The sequence below is a fragment of the Panthera pardus genome, unplaced genomic scaffold (genome assembly GCF_024362965.1).
Source record: "Panthera pardus isolate Hobbes unplaced genomic scaffold, ASM2436296v1 HiC_scaffold_13, whole genome shotgun sequence".
NCBI lineage: Eukaryota > Metazoa > Chordata > Mammalia > Carnivora > Felidae > Panthera > Panthera pardus.
The window spans coordinates 174,613,318-174,635,029 of NW_026526688.1; the positions used below are offsets into that span (position 1 = coordinate 174,613,318).

At 39.1% G+C, this 21,712-nt stretch overlaps 1 protein-coding gene across 2 annotated transcripts in view; it reads right to left on the reverse strand.

The window, feature by feature from the left end:
* Nucleotides 1-2,487: 2,487 nt before the first annotated feature.
* The window catches only part of DTHD1 (death domain containing 1), a 72,370-nt gene continuing 53,145 nt past the window's right edge, over nt 2,488-21,712 (reverse strand). Inside the window, exons 9-11 of one of the 2 annotated variants that reach the window (XM_019414505.2) lie at nt 14,601-14,658; nt 10,892-11,250; nt 2,488-3,453 (exon numbers count right to left, since the gene is read on the reverse strand). In XM_019414505.2, coding sequence (XP_019270050.2) covers nt 10,904-11,250; nt 14,601-14,658 — 405 coding nt within the window. In that variant the 3' untranslated portion in view covers nt 2,488-3,453; nt 10,892-10,903. Of the gene's footprint in view, nt 11,251-14,600; nt 14,659-21,712 lie in introns of both variants that reach the window. The other variant, XM_019414513.2, reaches the window with a different exon arrangement.

The window sequence follows — 21,712 nt, forward strand, 5'->3', positions numbered from 1 at the left end:
GGAAATATGTGCATTGAAATAAAAGACTATAACAATGAAAGTGCCCTTATATTTGTTCATATTATTCTCATGAGAAAGGCTTTTGAATAGGTTTTTGAATCTCATATAAAAGAAAGAATGAAGAAGTTTCATCCAACTGCAGTCATACCAATTTTTTTAAATGGAAAAGTCTAAATTAAATGAATCATGACCCTGAAAAATATCTCAAGTTCATAGTCATTATATTTTGAATGGACCACAACTGCCACAAACCTTCCCCTAGAGTCAACAAATAAATCAATTAGAATCTCTGGCAAAATTAGTCAAACCCATAACATAACTTTGAAAAGAAAGGACTTGAGTAGTCATGAAATCATAGAAAATATAATCATAATCTCTGGATTTAGAAGGGAGCTTAGTGATCTTGTATTATAATAATTTCTTATCACTTTTTTTCTTTTTTTGCCTTGCTTTCTATTGTCTAGGGGTATTTCTAAACTCTACCATCATACTTGCCTACCTTCTAAACTAGATAAATCTGAACATAAATTGTATTTTTATTAATGACTCAAACTTGTCAACCTAAAGATGAGTGCATTGGTTGTCTATTGCTGTGTAACAAATTATCACATACTTAGTGACCTGTAAAGCACTGATTTATATGCTTATAGTTTCCATGGGTCAGGAGTTATCACATTTTAGTTAGTACTTGGTGCAAACTTGGTTTCAGAAGGCTGAATCCAAAGTGTTGGCTGACTGTATTCTCATCTGGAGCTATGATTAGGAATATTCTGTCAACTAACTAGCTGCTGGTAGAATTCACTTTCTTGTGATTATAGGACTGATGTCCCCAATGTCTTGCTGGCTGTCTTCACAGACTGCTTTCTTCTCCAGAGACTACACTTGGGTCGTTGCCATGTGGTCCCCTCTATTTCAGGGATTGAGAACGGTTTGCATCTCAAATCTCTTTCGTGCTTTAATTCTTTCTAACTTCCCTCCAAAACCAGCTCAGGAGATTAGGTCAAACCCACTTGAATAATCTTCTTATTTTAAAGCCAACTGTGTCTTATAGCATAGCCTATTCCTGAGAATTAAATCCACTATATTCATAATATTCATAGACTGTTTATGACAGGAGAGTGGGAAATCTTTTTTTTTTTAATTTTTTTTTTTACATTTTTATTTATTTTTGAGAGACAGAGACAGAGTGTGAGTCGGGGAGGGCCAGAAAGAGAGGGAGACACAGAATCCGAAGCAGGCCCCAGGCTCTGAGCTGTCAGCACAGAGCCCTACGCGGGGCTTGAACCCACGAACTGTGAGATCATGACCTGAGCCGAAGTTGGACACCCAACCAACTGAGCCACTCAGACGTCCCAAGAGAGTGGGAAATCTTGAGGGTCATCTTAGAATTCTGCCTACCACAGAGTTATAAGGAACAGTAAGAACATAGACTTTGAAGTCAGATAGGAAAGGGTTTGAAAAACCTAACTTCATGATCTGGTACGTAATAGGTGTTTAATAAATGCTTGTTGATTGAATTATGACTATGTGAATAAATGCACAAATAAACAAGGAAATGTGCAAATAAGTGAACTTTTCAAAACCTGTTTCGCCCTCTAGGAAAGGAAAATAATGGCATCTAATTGAAGAAAACTTACAAAAATGAAATGAAATTATACATAAAAAGCTTTTGGTACATAGTTGGCACTCAATAAATCAGTATCTATTCTTAATCTTTCTATAGTGGCATAATATCTGGGCTTACCATGTCTTTAATGACTTCTAATTTCCCCCATTTGCTGTGGCAGCCTGCTGTTAAGATCAATAGGGATGCCAAGTTTTGAATTTTTGCTGACCTTCTAATCACTTTTTCTTCTTTTGCTTTGTTTATAGACTCTATGGTTCAACGACTTTTATTAAAGTCTCATAGCATTAACAGCCAATCATATTGTTTTCTTTTTTATGCTTGGGAAATTAATTATATCAATCAGATGATGGGAAGTTACAGCAAAAATATATATTTTTCATATCTAGTTTTCATGCAATGTGTTGCAAGTAGGCTGTGGGTCTCATCCATGTATCAGGATCCAGGCTGATGGAAGAGATTTCACTGGGACAATGCTGATCTCAAGGTAGAGAAAGGAGAAACATGGTACAACAACTCAATGGCTCTTAAGCTTCTGCTCAAACATGGCACTCAGATTTCCTTGGGGACTCTAAATCACACCATCAAGGGGAACATCAATGGGATAGGAATATGTAGTCCTTCCACAACGAGGAGAAGCAAACGTTTAATATACTCATCACATTTCAGTGTCATTTTTGTGTATTTGACTATTTTCAGTTGTGCTGTTCATTTTTGCTATATCAGGGGCGGTTCTGTTGCCATCACAATATCATTGGTGCATGTGTGTTTGTGATGTTTTGTGGAAGTAGTAATATTGTGCTTATTTTAGAATTTATCTCAGGAAATATATATTTTTAATAAAATCACAGCTAACACAAATATTCTGAAAAACATCACTTGATTATTTTTAAATAATAATCAATTTAGAGATTTATTTTTAAAGCATGCTAGCCACTTTTGTTTACTGACAAACCAAAGCAACACTCCATTCAAAACCTTTCAAAAATGAGAAGACAATTCTTCAGAAATCACATTCATCAATAACATATATTGGAAAGTAAAGTGAGTCAAAAGTACATTTGTTCCACGGTACTATCAATAGTTTATACTCTCAATTTCTATTTCCTGATAATTTCAACAAAATTATACACATCAGTTCCAATGATCAATGATAGATTGCATTGTTATTTCTATTGCATTGATTGAAGAAACAGAAGGTATGATATAACATAGAGACCTGGATAAATGCAGAAATTTCTATATACTTCCTTTCTTCATATCGAAAGGGAATCAGATGGGGGTGCCTGGGTGGCTCAGTCAGTTAAGCGTCAGATTTCAGCTCAGGTCTTGATCTCATGGTCAGTGAGTTTGAGCCACACGTAGGTCTCTATCTGATGATGCGGAGCCTGCTTGGGATTCTTCCTCTCCCTCTCTCTCTGCCCCTCCCCTACTTTCTCTCTCTCTCTCTCTCTTTCTCTCTCTCTCTCAAAATAAACTTAAAAAAAAAAAAAGAATCAGATGTTTCTGAATATTAGAGAAGTTAGCCACAAAATGATGTATTATTACGTTAACAATATATTGACCATAGATCAAATTACACCCTCTACCCTAAAATAACTTTAGTTTTTTAAATCATGCAAAACACTTGTTTGGCAACATAAAGGATTTTTCTCCATAAAGTTTTAAATGATTCCTTAATTTTATCTGAAACACAGAGGCCCTCTTGTGGCCATCTCTAGGCATTTGCACTAACAATTTCTAAAGAACAGTTTGACTTTGCAGGAAGCACAGGGCCATTCAGGTGGAGCATAGCCTGGGGCACGTTGAATTTCTGAGGTCCTCAGTGTCTGTAAAAAATTACCAAAAAAGAAATCTAAAAATATATAATATATAATATGATATAATATAATACAGTGCATTTTAAATTCTTTAGCACACACAAACAAAAATACAATGGAATATAGTTTCACTCTTTAAAATGAGAGAAGAGATTAAAAAGAACTATTAATTCACAGTGTATGATTGGTGTGCAGTCTGTTAATAGGATCAAATTTAAAGGTGTATGAGAATCAGCTTCCAGAGAAGTCAGTCCATCTTTGTGATTGCGGCACAGCTCTTTTCATTGAAACTTTTAAAACTTCTATATTTGGGGGCGTCTGGGTGGCTCAGTTGGTTAAGCGTCCAACTTGTGGTTTTAGCTCATGTCATGGTCTCGTGGTTAGTGGGTTTGAGCCCGGTTTGAACCCTGTGTCAGATTCCATACTGCAGAGCCTGCTTGGGTTTCTCTCCCTCCCTCTCTCTTTGCCTCTCTCTCTCTCTCTCTCCTTTTCTTTCTCTCACTGTTAAAATAAATAAATAAACTTAAAATAAATAAAGCTCCCATATTTAAGTTCCTCTGTTCTTATGAAGCCTGGGTCAAGTGCTCCTCCCTCCTAACTATCCCAATTCCAATTCCTTGCCTCAGCTCCCAACCCCACCCTGCTTAGTCTTGTGAACAGATAAATTGTCTCAAAATGCAACCATAAACGGAGAGAAAAAGTCTTGTATATTCAACACAGAACAGAGCCTTCTCTGTTCCTTTCCCTTTCCCTCTCCCTCCTATGTTACTCTTGATTCTGTGCTAATCCTGAAAAATAAAAATAGAAATGGGTAGTGCTTTGGACAGGAAATAAATAGTAGGCGTTGTCCTTAAACTTCCATGTCCACTAAGAATACAGATTCCTCCGTTCTGCAGCCAAAGACACTGATTTACGGGGCTGACTTGTGGTTCTGTGAAACTGGATTTTAACATCCCTTCCAAGTTTTTCTGGGGCCAGTTAGCTAGAGAAAATGATTCTTTGCCCCGGCTGCAGAATCCACTGGAGAGCTTTGAAATTCTCATTCCCAGGACCCACCCCAGACTACTTCAATCAGAATTTCTCAGGATGGGTCCAGGCACCCCCCCTACTGACTCTAATGTGCAGCCAATTTGAGAACTACTGGGCCACAGCACAGAAGGATGGATGTCAGACTTCAATCTGCCTCAAACTACCAGAGACGCACCTGAAGTTCCACACAGTCAGGTTTACGGACTCATTGCAGTGAGGGGGATGGCGTGCCAAAGGAACAGTGGTGTCCCACAGAACAAACGCAAATTGAGTTATTTTAAGACACAGAAGTAGGGCCGGGTTGAGTGTCTGAATGGGCTCGAAGCAAAGCAGAGCGTGTGTAAAGGAACCAACATGGGCCTGCACTGCAAAGTGGACCCCAAGTCCTGCTCCCTTGAAGACAATAATGTCAAGATAGATGTGCAGTGCTGTCTCCAGACACCCTTCCTCTGAAGCTCTGCACCCTGATTGTCAGTGAGGACTGCTTTTCTGTGTCAAAGTGTGTTAGATCCTCCAGGCAAGAGAGGAATATCTCTTTCTCACCGATAGGATTCCAAACGGCAAAGTTTGTGACAGACCGTGATTTTGAAGAACAAAGTTTTTTCAGTGTGTACAAAAGCAGCTGTCACTCAAAGAGAGGGAAGAGACACTTTACAGATGCAGTATGTCCTTGGGAGAAATATTGAATCCTGTTAATTTTGTAGCTGGCTTCCTCTCTATTATTCTAGCCTCATAAATGGCAGGGCAGTGTTTACGTTCCAAACTAATTTTTAGTTTTTTAGAAATGGCATCTGCCCACGGGGTTGCTTCCAGAAGGAAAATGGAACAGGAAAAGAGGGTCATAGCATGTCAGCATGTAGATGTCACCCATGCATTAATTCAGCAAGACTTATTGAGTGCCTACTTTGTGTTGGGACCTTGGCAGCATCCTGCAAATTTAACAATGAACAATACTCAGTACTTGCCCTTGAGATACTTACATGCTGGTTGGAGAAAAACACATATAAGCAATTGCAACAGAGTATGGAAGAGCTGTAACTAGACTTTAGAATATCCATGAACAATTAACCCAGTCTTGGGTATTTAGGGAACTGGAAAAAAAATGTTACCTGAGATTATAGAAGATGGATGATTATGGGGGTGGGGCTGGGGGGTGGAACCAGGACCAGAAAGTGGTAGCAGATGGAACAAGACTTTGAAAACAGAATTATCTGGCCTCTAACCCACTGACTGGGTATCACTCTAGCTCTGAATTGCAGCTTCTCATCTGGGAAGTAAGGGTAACAAAACAGAGGAACGTTCACTGAGTGCCAGACAGAGTTCTAAGTAATAGAATTCCATCAGCGAACAAGAGACAAGCTCTCTGCCCCTTACAGAGCATGCACTAAGGTGCAGGGTTGCCAAAAATAAATAATAACCATCATTGAAATGTAAATTATTTGGTATGTTAGGTCATAAATGCAGAGTGAAGGAAGTTGGACATACCAGTAGAGAAAACCTAGGAGAAGAGGCAGGTTGAGGATTCAATGATATGACGTCCGTCCAAATGCCTAGACATTACACAGGGACATTCTCATGACATTAAATCACACAAGTTATGTTTGCCTCAGAGAAAGGGGAAACCCTACACCTGCACATCACTTAGCCACGACTTTGACCTCACCCCAGTATTTCCCTTGTCTTGTGAACTACCACTATTCTAACTTTAGTGAGCCTGAATTTGTACCTTAGCAAAACTCTCATTTTATAGCATAACCCTGGGGTACAACTCAGAGGAGATTCCTCTCTGAGAATATTTCTGGGCAAGCTACCAGACAACAGTTGACAATTCTTGTAAACACTGGTACCAGTTGGAGAATTTCAAGTTGGGCCTTTTTTTTTTTTTTTTTTTTTTTTTTTTTGCTTATAATGCTCTAAATTGCCCTTGGCTTATTCTGCCCCCTTTCTTTGATTCTCTGCTTCAAGCCAAAATTTGACTGAAACAGTGGTTCTCAACATGCTCCCTTAAGGTCTATAGCACTCTATTCTTGAGTTCAGTTATGGCACTTCTGTACCCTCCCAATACCCGCCCCATGACTCAAACTGTGCAGAAGGAATTTTACTTCTCACATTTACTAAGGTGAGGGAGTGCTCTGTGCATTTGGTGGACAGAGGTCAGGGATGCCAAATGGACATGAGCCAGTTCAAGTCACTTAAAAAAATATATATTCCATTCAAAATGTCAATAACACCTCCTTAACAAACACTGGGTTAGGAAAATAGAACTTTCTCCACAAAATTTAGATATTTTGAAAATTGGATTATGATACCCTCAAAGTCTACTTAACTTAGTTGTTATGATGTTTCTATTTTACCTTCAAAATAGGGGCACCTGGGTGGCTGAGTTGGTTGAGCATCCAACTCTTGATTTCAGTTCGGGTCGTGATGCCAGGGTCATGGGATTGAGCCCTGTGACAGGCTCTGCACTGAGCATGGGACCTTCTTAGGATTCTCTCTTTCTCTCCCTCTGCCCCTCTACACCATTCTCACTCTCCCTCTCTCTAAAAAATAAAAATAAAAATAAATAAATTTAAATAAAATAGAATATACAATGTGATATTGCCTATGTGTTCATTTAAGCTACATTTTTTTTAGAAATAATCAATTGCTATAATCATGAATGAATAAGAATTTGATTAAGATAACTATGGTTAACATTGTACGTTTTGTTAAATAGAATAATAAATGTTAGAATTTTTTATTTGAAATATTTAGTGCTTAATAGTTAGCAAATTGATGGATATAATGGGCTTTCCTTAATGAAATTGATGTTATTCAAGATAAGGTAAGATTGGTCTGAATTATAAAATTTTATAATTTTATAAAATTATGAAAATAATTTTATACCACAGAGGGGTAAGAATGTTAACAATAATTAATAATTATTATTAACATTAATAATTATTTATTATTAATTGCTAAGTAAATGGTCCTGTTTTGCAGCCACTACTCTGAAGGGTTCTTGATATTCCTGGGTAGCTAAATTGTGGCACAGTAGCTCTAATTATAACTCAATATTTATGCATCACCAATTTGTGTTTGATCAATTTGCAGTATTATCCTAAACTGTCAGTCTCTTAAACAAGAATAAGAGAACATTTAACTAATTGAGCTGGGACAAATATCAATGAAGTCAACATCACACTTCCCTCCCACCTCCTGCTCTTTTCCCCATCCCTGTTCTTAAAACTCATGTCTATTTGTATTAGATATGAATTAGAAATTTTGTTTCGCAAAATAATAAATAAGATAATGGAGAAATAGATACGTCCATTCCCTTCCTTTCTTCTCCGTAGGTTGGTAGCAACATGGTATGGTGGGAGCCAAGCCAACATTCTACATTTGAATCCTGGCTATGTCACTCACTTGTGACATTTAAGCAAGGTACTCACTCTTTCAAAACTCCAGTTTCCTCTCATAAATTGGGGGCAATGTGCCTACCCCACAGAGCAGTGAGAGGATTCAATAATTCAGTGCTTATAAAGGGCTAAGCATAAAAAGCCTGGTTCATTCTAGGCGATAAACTAGATGTTTATCTCATTCATTTACTCTTTTTGTGTGCAGAAAACATAACCCTAGAGAAATGGCTCCTACTCTCTTTTGTACTTGTACCATTTAACAGACTGCTAGACCCAGAGTTCGTGTTCAATGTATACCTATTGAATTTAACATTATTTTCATTGGAATTTGGCTATAGTTTGACACTAGAAACTGACATTTTGGAATCTGTCCATATGTCTGCTGTATTATTTCTCTTTCTGATGCTTTTTAAAAGAGCAATGTCAATGGAATATACTCTCTTAATTAGTAAAGGAATTACTGTAAAGATTTAAGCCAATGTCTTTTTTTTTTTTTTTTTTTTTCAATAGAGCAATTGAAGACAGTCCAGGCTTACCCAGGATGTAGAGTTTCATGTTATGTGCCTCAAGTTAATTCATTTTTATGTATTCTTAAAAGTACCATTTTCCTAAGAATCTTCATGACCTAGTGATTATAATATAAGATGGCAATTTGGCAATGTGTATCAAGAGCCTTAAAAATGCTTTCAGTAAGTAATCTCTTTTTTTATTTAAATTTTTAAAGTTTGTGTGTTTATTTTGCGAGAGAGAGAGAGAGAGAGAGCACATGAGGCACGTGCTACACCCAGACTGATTCCTTTGATAACCTAGGTGAGAGGCCATACCCAAGACATGACCCATTTTTTCTATATATACTTTTATATTGTTTGACTATTGCAATAATGTATGCTATTTTTTTTTTTTTTTAATTCTGGAAAGGTCAGAGAGTGTGTGGGGGTGAAGGGATGGGTGCCTGTGAGGGTAGGTACATGAAGCATGTGAATGAATTCATGCGTGAGAAGCAAGTGTGTGCGTGATAGTGTATGCATGCATGTGAGGATGTACACGCGGAGGTAAGACTGTGTGGGGATTTGCGAGATGTGCGTGGGAGGGTGTGCGTATGCGTGGGGGTGCCTGGGGGGCAGGGTACGAGGACATGGTGGGGTGAGAAGACGTGTGTAAGTAAGGAGATGGGTGAGTGTGCAGCATGTGTGGGGATTTATAGATAGTGTGTGGGTGCCTGTGAGCACATAGGTGAGTGTGTTTATAGATATCTCTACACAGAGAAATAGAAATATTTCCTTCCAGAAGCAAAAGAAAAACTGGGAGAAAATACTCCAAAATGTTCAGAATAGTATTCTCTAGTGTTGGAACAAGAATCCTGGCTGTGTCACTCACTTAGGATGTGAGGCAAGGAACTCAATCTTCTGAATCTCCTTTCCTTTCTTGTAAATTGCGGGGAGCTACCTACCTCACAGAGCAGTTGGGAGGATGAAACAAGTCAGTGCTTGTAAAGGACTAAGCATAAAGCATTACAGGTGAATAAACTTCACTTTTCTGTTACTTTGTAGTTCGAAAAACTGGATATTCCAATCTGTTTTCTTCATTCCAAGGACACCTGGAAAATATTGTACCTTTCTGGAAACATGTAAAAATAGTACAACATTGACTAAGTGTTTCTTAACAGGAATGTATTTGAAAATTGGAATCCTCTTTTTCAATGTGTAACCAAATGGGAATCTAACTCCTTGGTTAATTTGTAGAAGGAAATCTGGTGTTTGAAATTCAGAGCCCTATAAGTGTTTAACTTTTCATGTGATTTCATTAATTCTTCTCGTATTTAATAATCAAAGCTAATCACTACTGATGCTGACAAGCCCAGGCCGTGATGCTTTTGTATGAATGAAATGGTAATACTCATGTCATACCCCATTCATATCACGTTGTTTTAGCTAAAGCTAAAGCCTCAGGTTTCCCAAAGTCTCAAAGCTTATGCACTAGACATCAACAGGGTTCATCAGTGATGGAGGGGCTTTGGTAATTGTTATTTTTTTTTCTTTTAGTTTTGTGGCTTTTTACAGCTTTTTTTTTGACGATGAGTCTTACTTAAGGGCTTACTTAATAAGATTTCCGTGAAAACTGGGGCGCCTGGGTGGTGGCTTAGTCAGTTGAGCGTCCAGCTTCAGCTCAGGTCATGATCTCACAGTTTGTGAGTTCGAGCCCTGCGACGGGCTCTGTGCTGACAGTTCAGAACCTGGAGCTTGTTTCGGATTCTGTGTCTCCCTCTCTCTCTGCTCCTTCCCCCGCTCGTGCTCTCTCTGTCTCTCTCTCACAAAAATAAATAAACATTAAAAAAAATGAAAAAAAACAGATTTCCGTGAAAACTGATTTAAGAGTAGGTTGTTTTCCAAAGGTAAAAAGGCCCTGAATTCTTCCAATGGTACTTCATGTTCTCTGCACTGCCTCATTTCACTACTAATAAAACACGAGATTTTCCCTATTTCAAGATACCTTTTTAAGAAAAGAAAAGTTGGTGGCAGCGGATGGTGGATGTTATTCTATTTTTAATTTATTCCAAGCTTCTCTGTTTTCTTACTGATTTGCTATCATCAGCATCAGGTCACTGCAACCCAGTTTATTTTGTGTTGTTAGCTGCAGGCTCTACAGCATGTGCATAATGTGAATTTGTTGCTTGGAGTCTGGCACAACTAGTTTACTTTTATGTAGATAACGATAAAAAGGGGGGTTCTGTATAGCCTATCTTTCCTTTCCACTTAGAAAACGACCTCAACTGTTAACATGTAAACAGAGCAAACTCTATCACAAATGCTATTAAATTTGGCTGAACTCAAGACAATAATTCTTGCAGAATGTATATCTCTGAACCACAGAGGAGCCCTCAAACCCAAGAACGCCTTTTATGATCTGCTTCGTGCTTTTCCACCTGTCTCAAGTAGCACATCTATCAAAAAGACGGCCTTCAAACAACTTTACTTGGAAACCGCCAGTAAAATGTTGGCAGGAAAAGCCTTAAAACCTACCATGACCCCTCTCTATGGCAAAAGAAAGAGTGACCCGGCTTTACTAGGTTGTATCAAACCAGTGCTGTGGCTCAGGGAACACCTATTATCCCACTTGAATCTGAGCTCTTCGGAAAGATCATTCCTGCCGATCTTGCGGAGATGACGAGCCAGCAGGCGAAGTTTATCGGTGGAATTTGGGAGTGATTTTTTCCAGAAGCAAAGAAGTTCATGGATCTGTTCTGTGAGGTCACCAGGGGTCTTCAGTTTGATGAGCTGGACGGTGCTGTGGCGAAGAGGGAGGGAGGAGGAGAGGCGGGTGGCATTTTCTTCGGAGAGTTCCTCTGCCAGCCAGTACAGCAAGTTATCCCATAGGGCTTCTGTCAGGCACACAGGGACACACAGGGTTAGGACACTTTCTCGGGCCATGTGTTTATCTAACCATCCACACCTGTGCGTGGGAAGTCTAAGGGCTCTCTGCTTTGGCCTCTGAACAGTGGAAAGATTTGGAAACTCTCCGGCCCACTGTTGAAAGCCTTTGGATCCCTGCCATTTCAGGGGTCTTCTCCCCGAGGGAATCACCTATTGCAGGAGGACTAGAAATGCTCCTCAGGTTTTAACTCCCCTGAGATCCAGGAGGGCTTGTTGAGATGGATTTTAGGCACTGCCCCAGAGACTCTTATGAAGTAAAACTAGGGTAGGGGTAAAATTTGGCATTTTTAACAAGTTCCCAGGTGATGCTGGCACTGGGGTCCCCAACCATACTTTGAGTAAGTAGCACCATGTTAAAGGATACTTCTAGGTTCAAAACTATTTTTCTTAATTAGTACCGATCTGATACATAACTTATACCAGCAGAGGGTCGCTTGGGAGGTTCAGACAGTTAAGTGTCTGACTCTTGATTTGGGCTCAAGTCATGATCTCACAGTTTGGGAGATCGAGCCCGGTATTGGGCTCTGCTCTGACAAAGCCTGCTTGGGATTCTCTCTCCCCATCTCTTTCTCTGCCCCTCTTCTACTCACACTCTAAATAAATAAGCAAACAAAGTTAAAAAAAAATTATACCCACTACACAGTCCTCTCATCACCACCCAACTATACACACACACAAACTCCCCAAGATTCAACCCCAAAAGCAGTTCTGTGGAAGGTCCTTTATGCCAACATTTCCCCTGACCTTTGAACTATTTGGAACCACAAACATCTCCTCTGAATACATCCTGGAAGATGGTTAGGTCTACCACCTAAACTCATGATTCCATTTTTCTATTGTTTGGTTGTTATCTTTTTTTTTCCATTGTGTTACTCCCAGTTATCACTCCCAGTGAAACCCCTAAGTCCTCCTATCCTCCTGCCTCTGTGCCCCAGCCCAAGCCCGTACCACTATCCCAACTCTTGTCTGATGTCAGTAAGCATTCTGCATGTGTACCTTTCACTCAATGATTCCTTTGTGAGTAGATACCTACTCACATACACTGCACTTAACACACTATGAATCATGCCACTTTGGTGTGAAAACTACTCAGGAAACAGAGCCAACGCATCCTCGCTCTCCATTGTCACTTTCGAACCAACATTCTGCTTCCCTCATGCAATATACTCAGGCTACATGGGTAGGCCTTCCTCTCCCCGTCTGTTAAAACTCTGCGGAATCCTTTCTTTCTGGTCTTCCTAGTGCTCTCCTAATTACATCTCACAGCAAACGATTCTCAGTCTGCACCTTCTCTGATTTCCAGAAAGCATTTCACTCCCTCCCCCAGGTTCCGTGGCCTGCCCTCATTCTCCGCACCTCTCTTTCCCTTTCGTTGACTCTCTTCCTCCTGATTCTGCTGAATTACTACTTCCTCTATCTGGCCTTTTCTTTTTCTGTCCTCTCCCCTGAATGAATTCATCAACATTCACTTTCATAACCATTTCCTCTAATGTGAAATATACCAGCCCTGGTATATCTTCATCCTTGGCTTTGTTTCCCTAAACCCTGGGACAATTCATCTCCTAATTATCTTTACCAGTATATATCACAGCCAACCCGAGCTCCGTATTTCTAAAGTCACAATCAGCTTTGGGCTTTTTCTGTCTGCACCTGATCCTTCTTCACTCTGTGCACTTGTTAGTGAATATGACCACTCAGCTGAGTAAGCTGAAACATGTAACATTATTCAAATTTCTCAATGCCTATTTCTTAACCCCCACACCCATGTCCTAACTCTAAATATAGCTCACATATTTCCCCTCCTGACCAGCCTTACTGACAATCTCAGTCATGTCCCACCTCTCTTCTTCTGGAGTATTGCAGGCACCAGGAGTCTAAATGCCTGCTACCAGTGCTGACCCACCTTAGTCCTCCATCAACTCCTAGACGGTTGCAAAGTCTAATCTGATTTTACCCATTTCTTGTTAATACGTGTCACGTAGCTTCCTCCTATTGCTTGAACTTCTTAACTTGGCATTTAAAACTTCTAGTTTTAGCCTGCTATAACCTCATCTACCGCCATCCTTCCCTCAGCAGCTTGGTTTTGAGAGATGGTGCACTGTCGCAACCTAGGACTTCCTAGTACACATAGCCTTGTGGTCTCTGGCAGTTGTTGACAATAGTAGAGGGAACGCTTTTCTGTGGGCATCAAACTCTTCAAACATTAACAACACGACTAAATTTACCAGGCTTTCATCTACCACTGTTGCTTTTTTAGATTTGTGGTTGGGTTTTCTTGGTTTTGGCTTTGGTACATTTACTTTTGTTTTTGCCACATCATCTGCTCTTTCTTTGAAAATGGTTTTTATTGCCTCTGAGATGGTGCATAACCCTAAGGTGTATGCCCATCCTCACTTTTAAAGTAATTCAGCAAAGCCTGCACATTTTCTGTACAAATTCACAAAGGTGACCCCTGAATGGAATGCTATGCCATCAGCCGTGGGCCTGACACAAGGTAGTTGAAAGATACTCAAGTTTTGAAGGCCAATAAAGTATTGCCTTAGTGACCATTAACATTATAAAATGAATTGTTTCAAAGCCTAAAGCAGAATAAAAATGTTAAATTCTACCCTGAAGCCTTTATCACTGTTATGTAACTGAATAATTCATAACCATGATCAACTCCTAGATGTTTCTTTCCTTTTTGTGGTTTCATACCAATATACCTCTCTTTAAAATCTACTGGCCTTGGGGCTCCTGGGTGACTCAGTCGGTTAAGTGTCCAACTTCGGCTCAGGTCATGATCTCACGGTTGGTGAGCCCGAGCCCCATGTCGGGCTCTGTGCTGACAGCTCGGGGCCTGGAGACTGCTTCGGATTCTCTATGCCCCTCCCCAACTTGTGCTCTGTCTATGTCTCTCAAAAATAAATAAATGTAAAAGAAAATTAAAATCTACTGGCCTCAAATGTAGAATTGAAGTGACCACATCTTAACTCACAATTTAATAGAAAACATTTCAGAACAAACTGTAGTTATTTACCAAACTAAGCAATTACTAGGTATCTTTGTAAAATAATACTTAGCAGGTTCATATTTCTTGTAGATTTTAACCATTTTAATTACATTCACATTTGAGAATGTTTTGTGCACGTGGTTTATGTGCACATGACTTCCAAAGGAAAACTCATTTATTTGTTGTTTATGATTGTTTGTGCAAAGTCACTCCTTCTATCCTTTTGTATACAATGATTCATATACATATAAAATATAAGAGGAAAAATAGCACCACTGTAATGAGGACAAAGCGAATATTTCTTACCTACAGGATCTGTAGAAATTCTTTTGGTACTCTGTGGACGGCTGATTAATTTTTTATGCTATTGGAGGAAAGGAACACAGAATAAGCAGAAGAAATCATTAATTTGTGAACAAGCTGCAAGTAAAAATCCATCTGAACCTCACCTCTGTTTGAAAGGAGTACTGAACTGCACACTTTGCAAAAATAGATTCTGTATTTAGGCATGCATGCTCAGAATTGCTTTCCAATGATAAAGCAAAATATATTAACCCAGATCTTTCAGCAAATTTAAAACTACATATTTAAATATTATTATAGCAGTCACATTAACTCTGAATAAATATTTTCCAGTTTCAAATTTGAAGCTGTTAAAAAATAAAATTATAATATAATTAATATAATATAATATAATATAATATAATATAATATAATATAATATAATGAAATAAAATTTGAAACTCTTAAAAGCAGCAAACATAAAGCAAGCTACCTCTATGCAACAAATGCAGTATTTTGTAAAAGCCCTCATGGGGAAGGCACCTTGCCCCAGCACTCAGCACAGGGCCTGAGTACTCAAACAGTAATTTTTGTAAATGAATGAGTGAATCAATGTGCATACACGATGCTAAAAATAATCATGTTTTTGAGCAGATATTATTCTAAAACCAATATTTTTTTCAAGAATATTCAAATATATAATCATTACTTTTCTCCACTGTCTGCAGAACGGTTTGTTCTCAGTTACCAGGGGATCATGGAAATAGCACAGGAGATAAAGTAACAACACCTGGGTTTGGAAAATTTCTCAGTGCTCTGGACAATTTATTTGCCTCTCTTAGCTCAGCTCTGAAAGGTGATTTATTAAAAAAAAAGTCTCAAACACCTGTCTACAAATGTTCAGAGCAGCTTTATTTGTGTCAGTCCCAAACTGGAAACACCTAAAAGTTTCTGCAGTAGTGAACGGTCAAACGGACTAAGGCACATCCACACTACGGGATGCTATTCCATAATAAAAGGGACAGAGCATTGATACAGGCAACAGCTTGCATGGACCACAGGGAATTATGCTGAGTGAAAAACTCCAGTCTTGAAAGGTCACATATTCTATGATTCCATCTGTATGAAATTTTTGAAATTACAGAATTATAGGAATGTAGAATAGATTAGCAATTTCCAGGAGTTACAGATGGTGGAAGACAACCATAAAGGGGGTTGCACAAAGGAGATCTTTGTGGTGAGAAAATAGTTCCGTGTCTTGATTGCAGTGGTTACACAATCTACACATGTGATAAAATGTGTCTAGAACAGTGTCTAGAACTGTACACACACACTGGATCAATGTGAACTTCTGGGTTTTGACATTGTGCTATAGTTATGTAAAATGTAACCACTGAGGAAAACCAGGCTTCTCTGTACTGTATTCTCCAACTTCCTATGGATCCATAATTTTTGCAATAAAAACCTTTTTTCCAAGGAGCAAGTTTAACTACCTTTTAATTATTTGGAACATACAGATAATACTGAAGGAAAAAATACCTTCTACAAATAATTTTCCAAGTTTCATGTAGGTTTTTAGAAGGCGGTCTGTAAAACCTGACATAGATTTACATACATGCACAAGCATTCGTGACAGAAACTGCTACCGTAGTGATTTACAATGGAAACAAGTTTTGCATGCGTTCACTGTAAAGAATATTTCAGGGGCGCCTGGGTGGCTTAGTTGGTTAAAGTGTCCGACTTCAGCTCAGGTCATGATCTCACTATCCGTGAGTTCGAGCCCCATGTCAGGCTCTGTGCTGACAGCTTGGAGCCTGGAGCCTGCCTCAGGTTCTGTGTCTCCCTCTCTCTCCGCCCCTCTCCTGCTCATGCTCTCTCTCTGTTTCTCAAAAATAAATAAATGTAAAAAAAAATTTTTTTAAAAAGAATATTTCAGTGATCCTACCTAAGGTACTGGTATGAACAATGAAGTTGTTGATAAGCTAGTATTTCTCATTGATACCGTCCAAATGGTCAAAATAACACACATATAAAAGCATACACACTAATATGTTACAGAATTTCAGAAAATTAAGACCTGTAATCAAAGTTAATTTTTAATGACAATGTATTCATACGATATTTAATGCCATCAATTTTTATTGTGAAAATGTCATTAGCTATAAATGCCTCACTCCTGTAAGAATGCGCTCAAGGCAAATGCCTCTACCATTTAATGTAAGAGTTGAAATTTTTCTTACATTTGAATATTTTCCTCTCTAAACTACTGAATTGCCAAGTGCCTGGTCAAAGGCAATCCTCACATATCTTCAAAATAAAAACTTTTTTTAAAGCGCTTACTTCACAGCAATGATACAAGGGTAATCTAAGTGTGTTATGCTAACACGTCGCACACTGGTTCACAGGAAGATTTCAATACAAGTGGATTAAATGTGAATGTCACATTTTGTGAGTATTCTTGTCACATACATCATATAAACATGTATATAAATTTTCCTTTAAGAAGTTTTAATCGGAGGGGTGCCTGAGTGGTTCAGTCAGTTAAGCGTCCAACGTTGGCTCAGGTCATGATCTCACGGTTCGTGTGTTGGAGCCCCGTGTCGGACTCTGTTGCTGATGGAGCAGAGCCTGGAACCTGCTTGGGATTCTACGTCTCTCTCTGTGTCTGCCCCTCCCCCCTCTCAAAAATAAATAAACATTAAAAAAAGTTTTGAGGTGCCTGGGTGGCTCAGTTGGCTAAACCTCCAACTTGGGGTCAGGTCATGATCTCGCGGTTCGTGGGTTCGAGCCCCGTGTCAGACTCTGTGCTGACAGCTCAGGGCCTGGAGCCTGCTTCATGTTTGGTGTCTCTGTCTCTCTCTGCCCTCCCTGCTTGCACCCCCCCAAAAAAAAAATAAACATTAAAAAAAATTTAAGTTTTAATGGGAGGATATTAGGAAATAACATAAGAACAGCAAAAGTTCAAGTATATTAATACTACAGAATTGCAAAATAAGCAGACATAACTTGTGAAACATCAACTATATGCTTAAACCTCTCAAAAAAATTGAGAAATAGCAATTTAAATAATGAAACAGATTCTATCTTTCCCATCAAAGGGCATATGGCCTGCATTGAGCCTGGGACAAGAGATACTGTTTTGTCTTTGTATAAATAATGACCTCCTACCCCTGTCCTTCTTTCTTCAGAAATGTCTCATAGCATCATGATGCACTGAGAGTGATTCTAGTGTTTAAATATATGTATTATTTTCCCATACGTGAAAATGCAAGCCAAGTCCTTCTTTTGGGGCTCAACCTTAGAAAGAGTGGATTGTAGCAGCATGGAAATCTCGGACTCTTGGACACTTGAAGGCACTATGCTGGGTCTCCCACTTGGCCCCTTCATCAGGGATTTTTAGTGTTCCCTTCTCTTTCCCTCCATTTCCCTTCCTTTTTTTTTTTTTTTTTTTCTTTTGTTTGCATGATTTTTGTCTCTGCACTGTTTTTGCCTTGCTCACCATCTTTCAGATCTCACTGGTTCTCAAGGTCAGGTCTCGGCTGAAAGGGGAGTCTCTGCTTGTCCCACATAGTGTTCCCTCCCACAGATCCCCAGTATCTACATGTGGATACCTGGATGCCTTCCTTGGTGGCAGTAGCTCTAATTTTTTCCTACTTTTCTCTCTTCCCTGTTCCAATCCACAGGTGTCATTCTGTTGCATTTTCTCAGGTTTTACTATTTGCTAAAGGAAGGGTTGCTATATATGTTAATATTGTGTATTTTATTTTGCTGAATGCAATTTCTTAAATGCCATCTTCAACTTGTCACTGCTCAGGAAGATGGTTGGCAAAATCTAAACCTGTCTCCCAAGCTCTCCCTAGTACACATCTACCTTGTAAAAGGGTGTAGTCGGGTGTGGGTAGCACTTTTCCCTTCCCTATGAACCTCTCAAAGCCATCAATGTAAAATTATTAGTAACTCAAATATATACAGATGTGTCTTATTTATACTGCTAGGTGAAGCACAGGCCTCATGAAATTAAAAGTGGTTAAAATTTTTTTGGAACCAAAGAAAAGTATTCACACCTGAAATGGGTGTTAGGTCTAGTTTTATAGGCCACTGTTGTTAAGACTCAGTTGCTGACTATTCTTTCCATGTTGCCTAAATACAACCCTGTTACTAACACTTGAAGCATACCATTTATTTATCTGTTTGTTTATTATTTTACCCCACATTATTTCCCATAGCACTTTCAAAAGTTTCCCTTCATTGTGCTTTTCACCACTCCAAGAACTTGCCATGATCAGTCTGGGCTCTGTTTGTTAGATTGTAATGTCTTTGGGAACCAATAAGGTATCTTGTTCCTATATTAATTCTTCACAGTGCTGTAAATGGTATTGCATGCATGGGGTAGTATAAACTGTTTATGTGATGATATCTTCTCTTGACTTGAATGATCTCCTCCTACAAATCCTACCATATTTTTAAGGCACCAAATGCCACCTATTTTATCAACTACTCTAGTGCCTGGTTTCTTATTGGAGAATTTACACACTATCACTCAATTTATCTTTTAACTTAATATTATCTTGTGGTGTTGTTAATGCCATTCATAAATGCCTGTTTTCCCTCCCCCAATGAGGCTTTCAATACTTATTGTATCCTTTTTCTTTTTCAAGAAAATGAATAGTTTTATTAACAGGGCAACAGTTTTTTCCCTTCATGGTAGGGTTTTGACCCCAAATATTTGTCATCTGCTCCATAAATTAACTTATGGCTGGACTACTTATGGAACCTTGACGATACCTATTCCCTCTCCATTGTAGGGTCCAATGTAGACAGTCCTCACTTTTTCCCCCAACCCTTCAAGGGCCTTTATAAATACTTCTTTCATTTGATGCCCAGAATCCCCAAAAATGCACCAGGGTATTCCATCAACTTGTAGAGAATACCAAGACCTTATGTTCTATTCCAGTTTCTAAATCAAAGAAAGCTGAGTCAGGCTATCCAAACAAACTGACCAGTTACCTCAGTTAGTGAGTCACATGAAACTAAAATTTTGGACAAAACACGTCTCTCCTTCTTTGGCCTCACACAGAATTTTAAGTCTCAAATTATCGATAATACTATCTTCTGCTCCTTCGTCTGAGCCATCCATCCTAGCCATATCAGCCCCATTCACACCCCCAGCTGAAGTCTGGTCCCTTGTTCAGCTTTTTTAGCAGTCGTTTCATGGAGTTGGCTTCTAGAAATAATGTAGCTCCTTCAGCACCTCCAGAGCTGGAGAAATCCAATTCTAAGTATCATGTGTTACACACAGACCCAAAATTCCAGGAAGCTATTCAGTCACACGAGAAAGAGCAAAGCACCTCAACACAGACTAGGTTGATCAACACCTCACTGCCATCTTTAGAATCTCCTTGGCCTTATCTTTGGCCTTTGCATCGTTTAGTCACTCAATCCTCAACTCCATCATTTGGATTCTAAAGATGATTCAGAGTGCTTTCCTCTGAGGCCTTCAGCTGTTTTTTATTCGGATGAGTAGACTGCCCATTTTCCACAACTAACTCTGCACATAAGCTCTCCACTGCACTCTAGTGCAAGATGTAATACACTCTTGCATCTTGCTGATGACTGGAAGCAGAAACTGCTTGACATCTTCCTTAGACTCCAGCACATCCACTCTCTCTGGTTCTGACAGTTTGATGATGACCAACGGTTGCATTTTTCTTGCTACTCAAGAACTATAGTATCAATGTGAGTAGAGAAGCGTCAACAAAATGGAGACTTCGCTGTCAATCCGAGCTCTGCATGTTGGGGCCTCTTTCAAGACATGACTTGTGCCTCTGTTTAAATACATTTTTAGACCCTTGATGGAGGTGCTTCTTCCCAGGGTCAGAAACTACTATGTCAGAAAACCAAAACTGAGATAACTTTTGTGTCCCTATAAATGTTCTGCTTGACCAGAAATGCACTATATCCAGCTAGCCAATCCCCAAAGATCAAGCCAACTCTGGGCCTCTTACCTTAAACAAGATTGACCCCATGGCTCCAGCCAATCAGATATTTTCCATTTGTTTCTCCTTGTTTTTTATTCATCCTATAAAAGCTTCTTGCCTTCCACCCCATTTTGTAGTTCTCTGAGACTGTCTACTTCATGAAGTATTAAATAAGGTTTATATCACCTCAATTGTCTTCTTCAATCATTTTCAACACCTCTTCATGGACACGCTGCTCATAGAAACTATTATATACTTTTCTGTATCCTCTTTTATATCAATGCTCATATTTACCAAATGGTTGCCACACTATGCCCTCAATAAATACATGATAACCATGAAGACGCTTTGCGGACAATCCATGAGGATTATTATCATCCTAAATGTAAGGTCTGCAGTTTCAGCTGGGACCAGGGCTGCTCCGCCACGTTTTTATGTATCCCTGAAGACTTATCCAGTGTTCCCTACAGAGGATACTTCAAACTTTTACCAGTCTTTGCAAGACCTCTACTTCTCCCCTAATTTCCACTCTCTCAGCTAGGAGATTTATCTTCTCACTGAGAAAATAAAGCAATAGTTCTCAAACCTTAGTGTTCATGAAAATTACTCTGAAGAAAAAGGCAAAAAGAAGTAAGTATACAGCTTGATTCAGTTTGTCTCAGATAAGGCCATATTTGTAACAAGTGAACTGGGTGTTTCTGACACTAAAGTATGGTGGCTGCACTTAGAAAAACACTATCAAGTAGGACCTACATCACTTATCAACTTGTCCCCCAAATATATCCTAATGGATTCCCAGAAGAATGAAAGAACTACCTTTATCCAAAAAGTGATGAAGATTTCTCATATCGTATCAGGACCAAAGTGAAATTCTGATTGTTTCTTACCTACAGAACACTATAAGAAGACAGCAAGAATAATAATTTCTAATTCATAAATTACCTTGCAGGAGTCACACAGATGACTTAGCTCTGGTGCCCATCTCCTCATCCAGAAACTCTAGCTTCTGACACAGGCCACTCTAAGTATTTCTGGCAGTCCCCTAGGCTTTACTCTCTTGGTAGCTACAGTGTTGTCCTAGTAACCCCACAATGTCAGGCAATGTAGCCCATCCATGTTCCTCTTACAGGCATCACTGTTTCCCTTCCTGGGCCTACC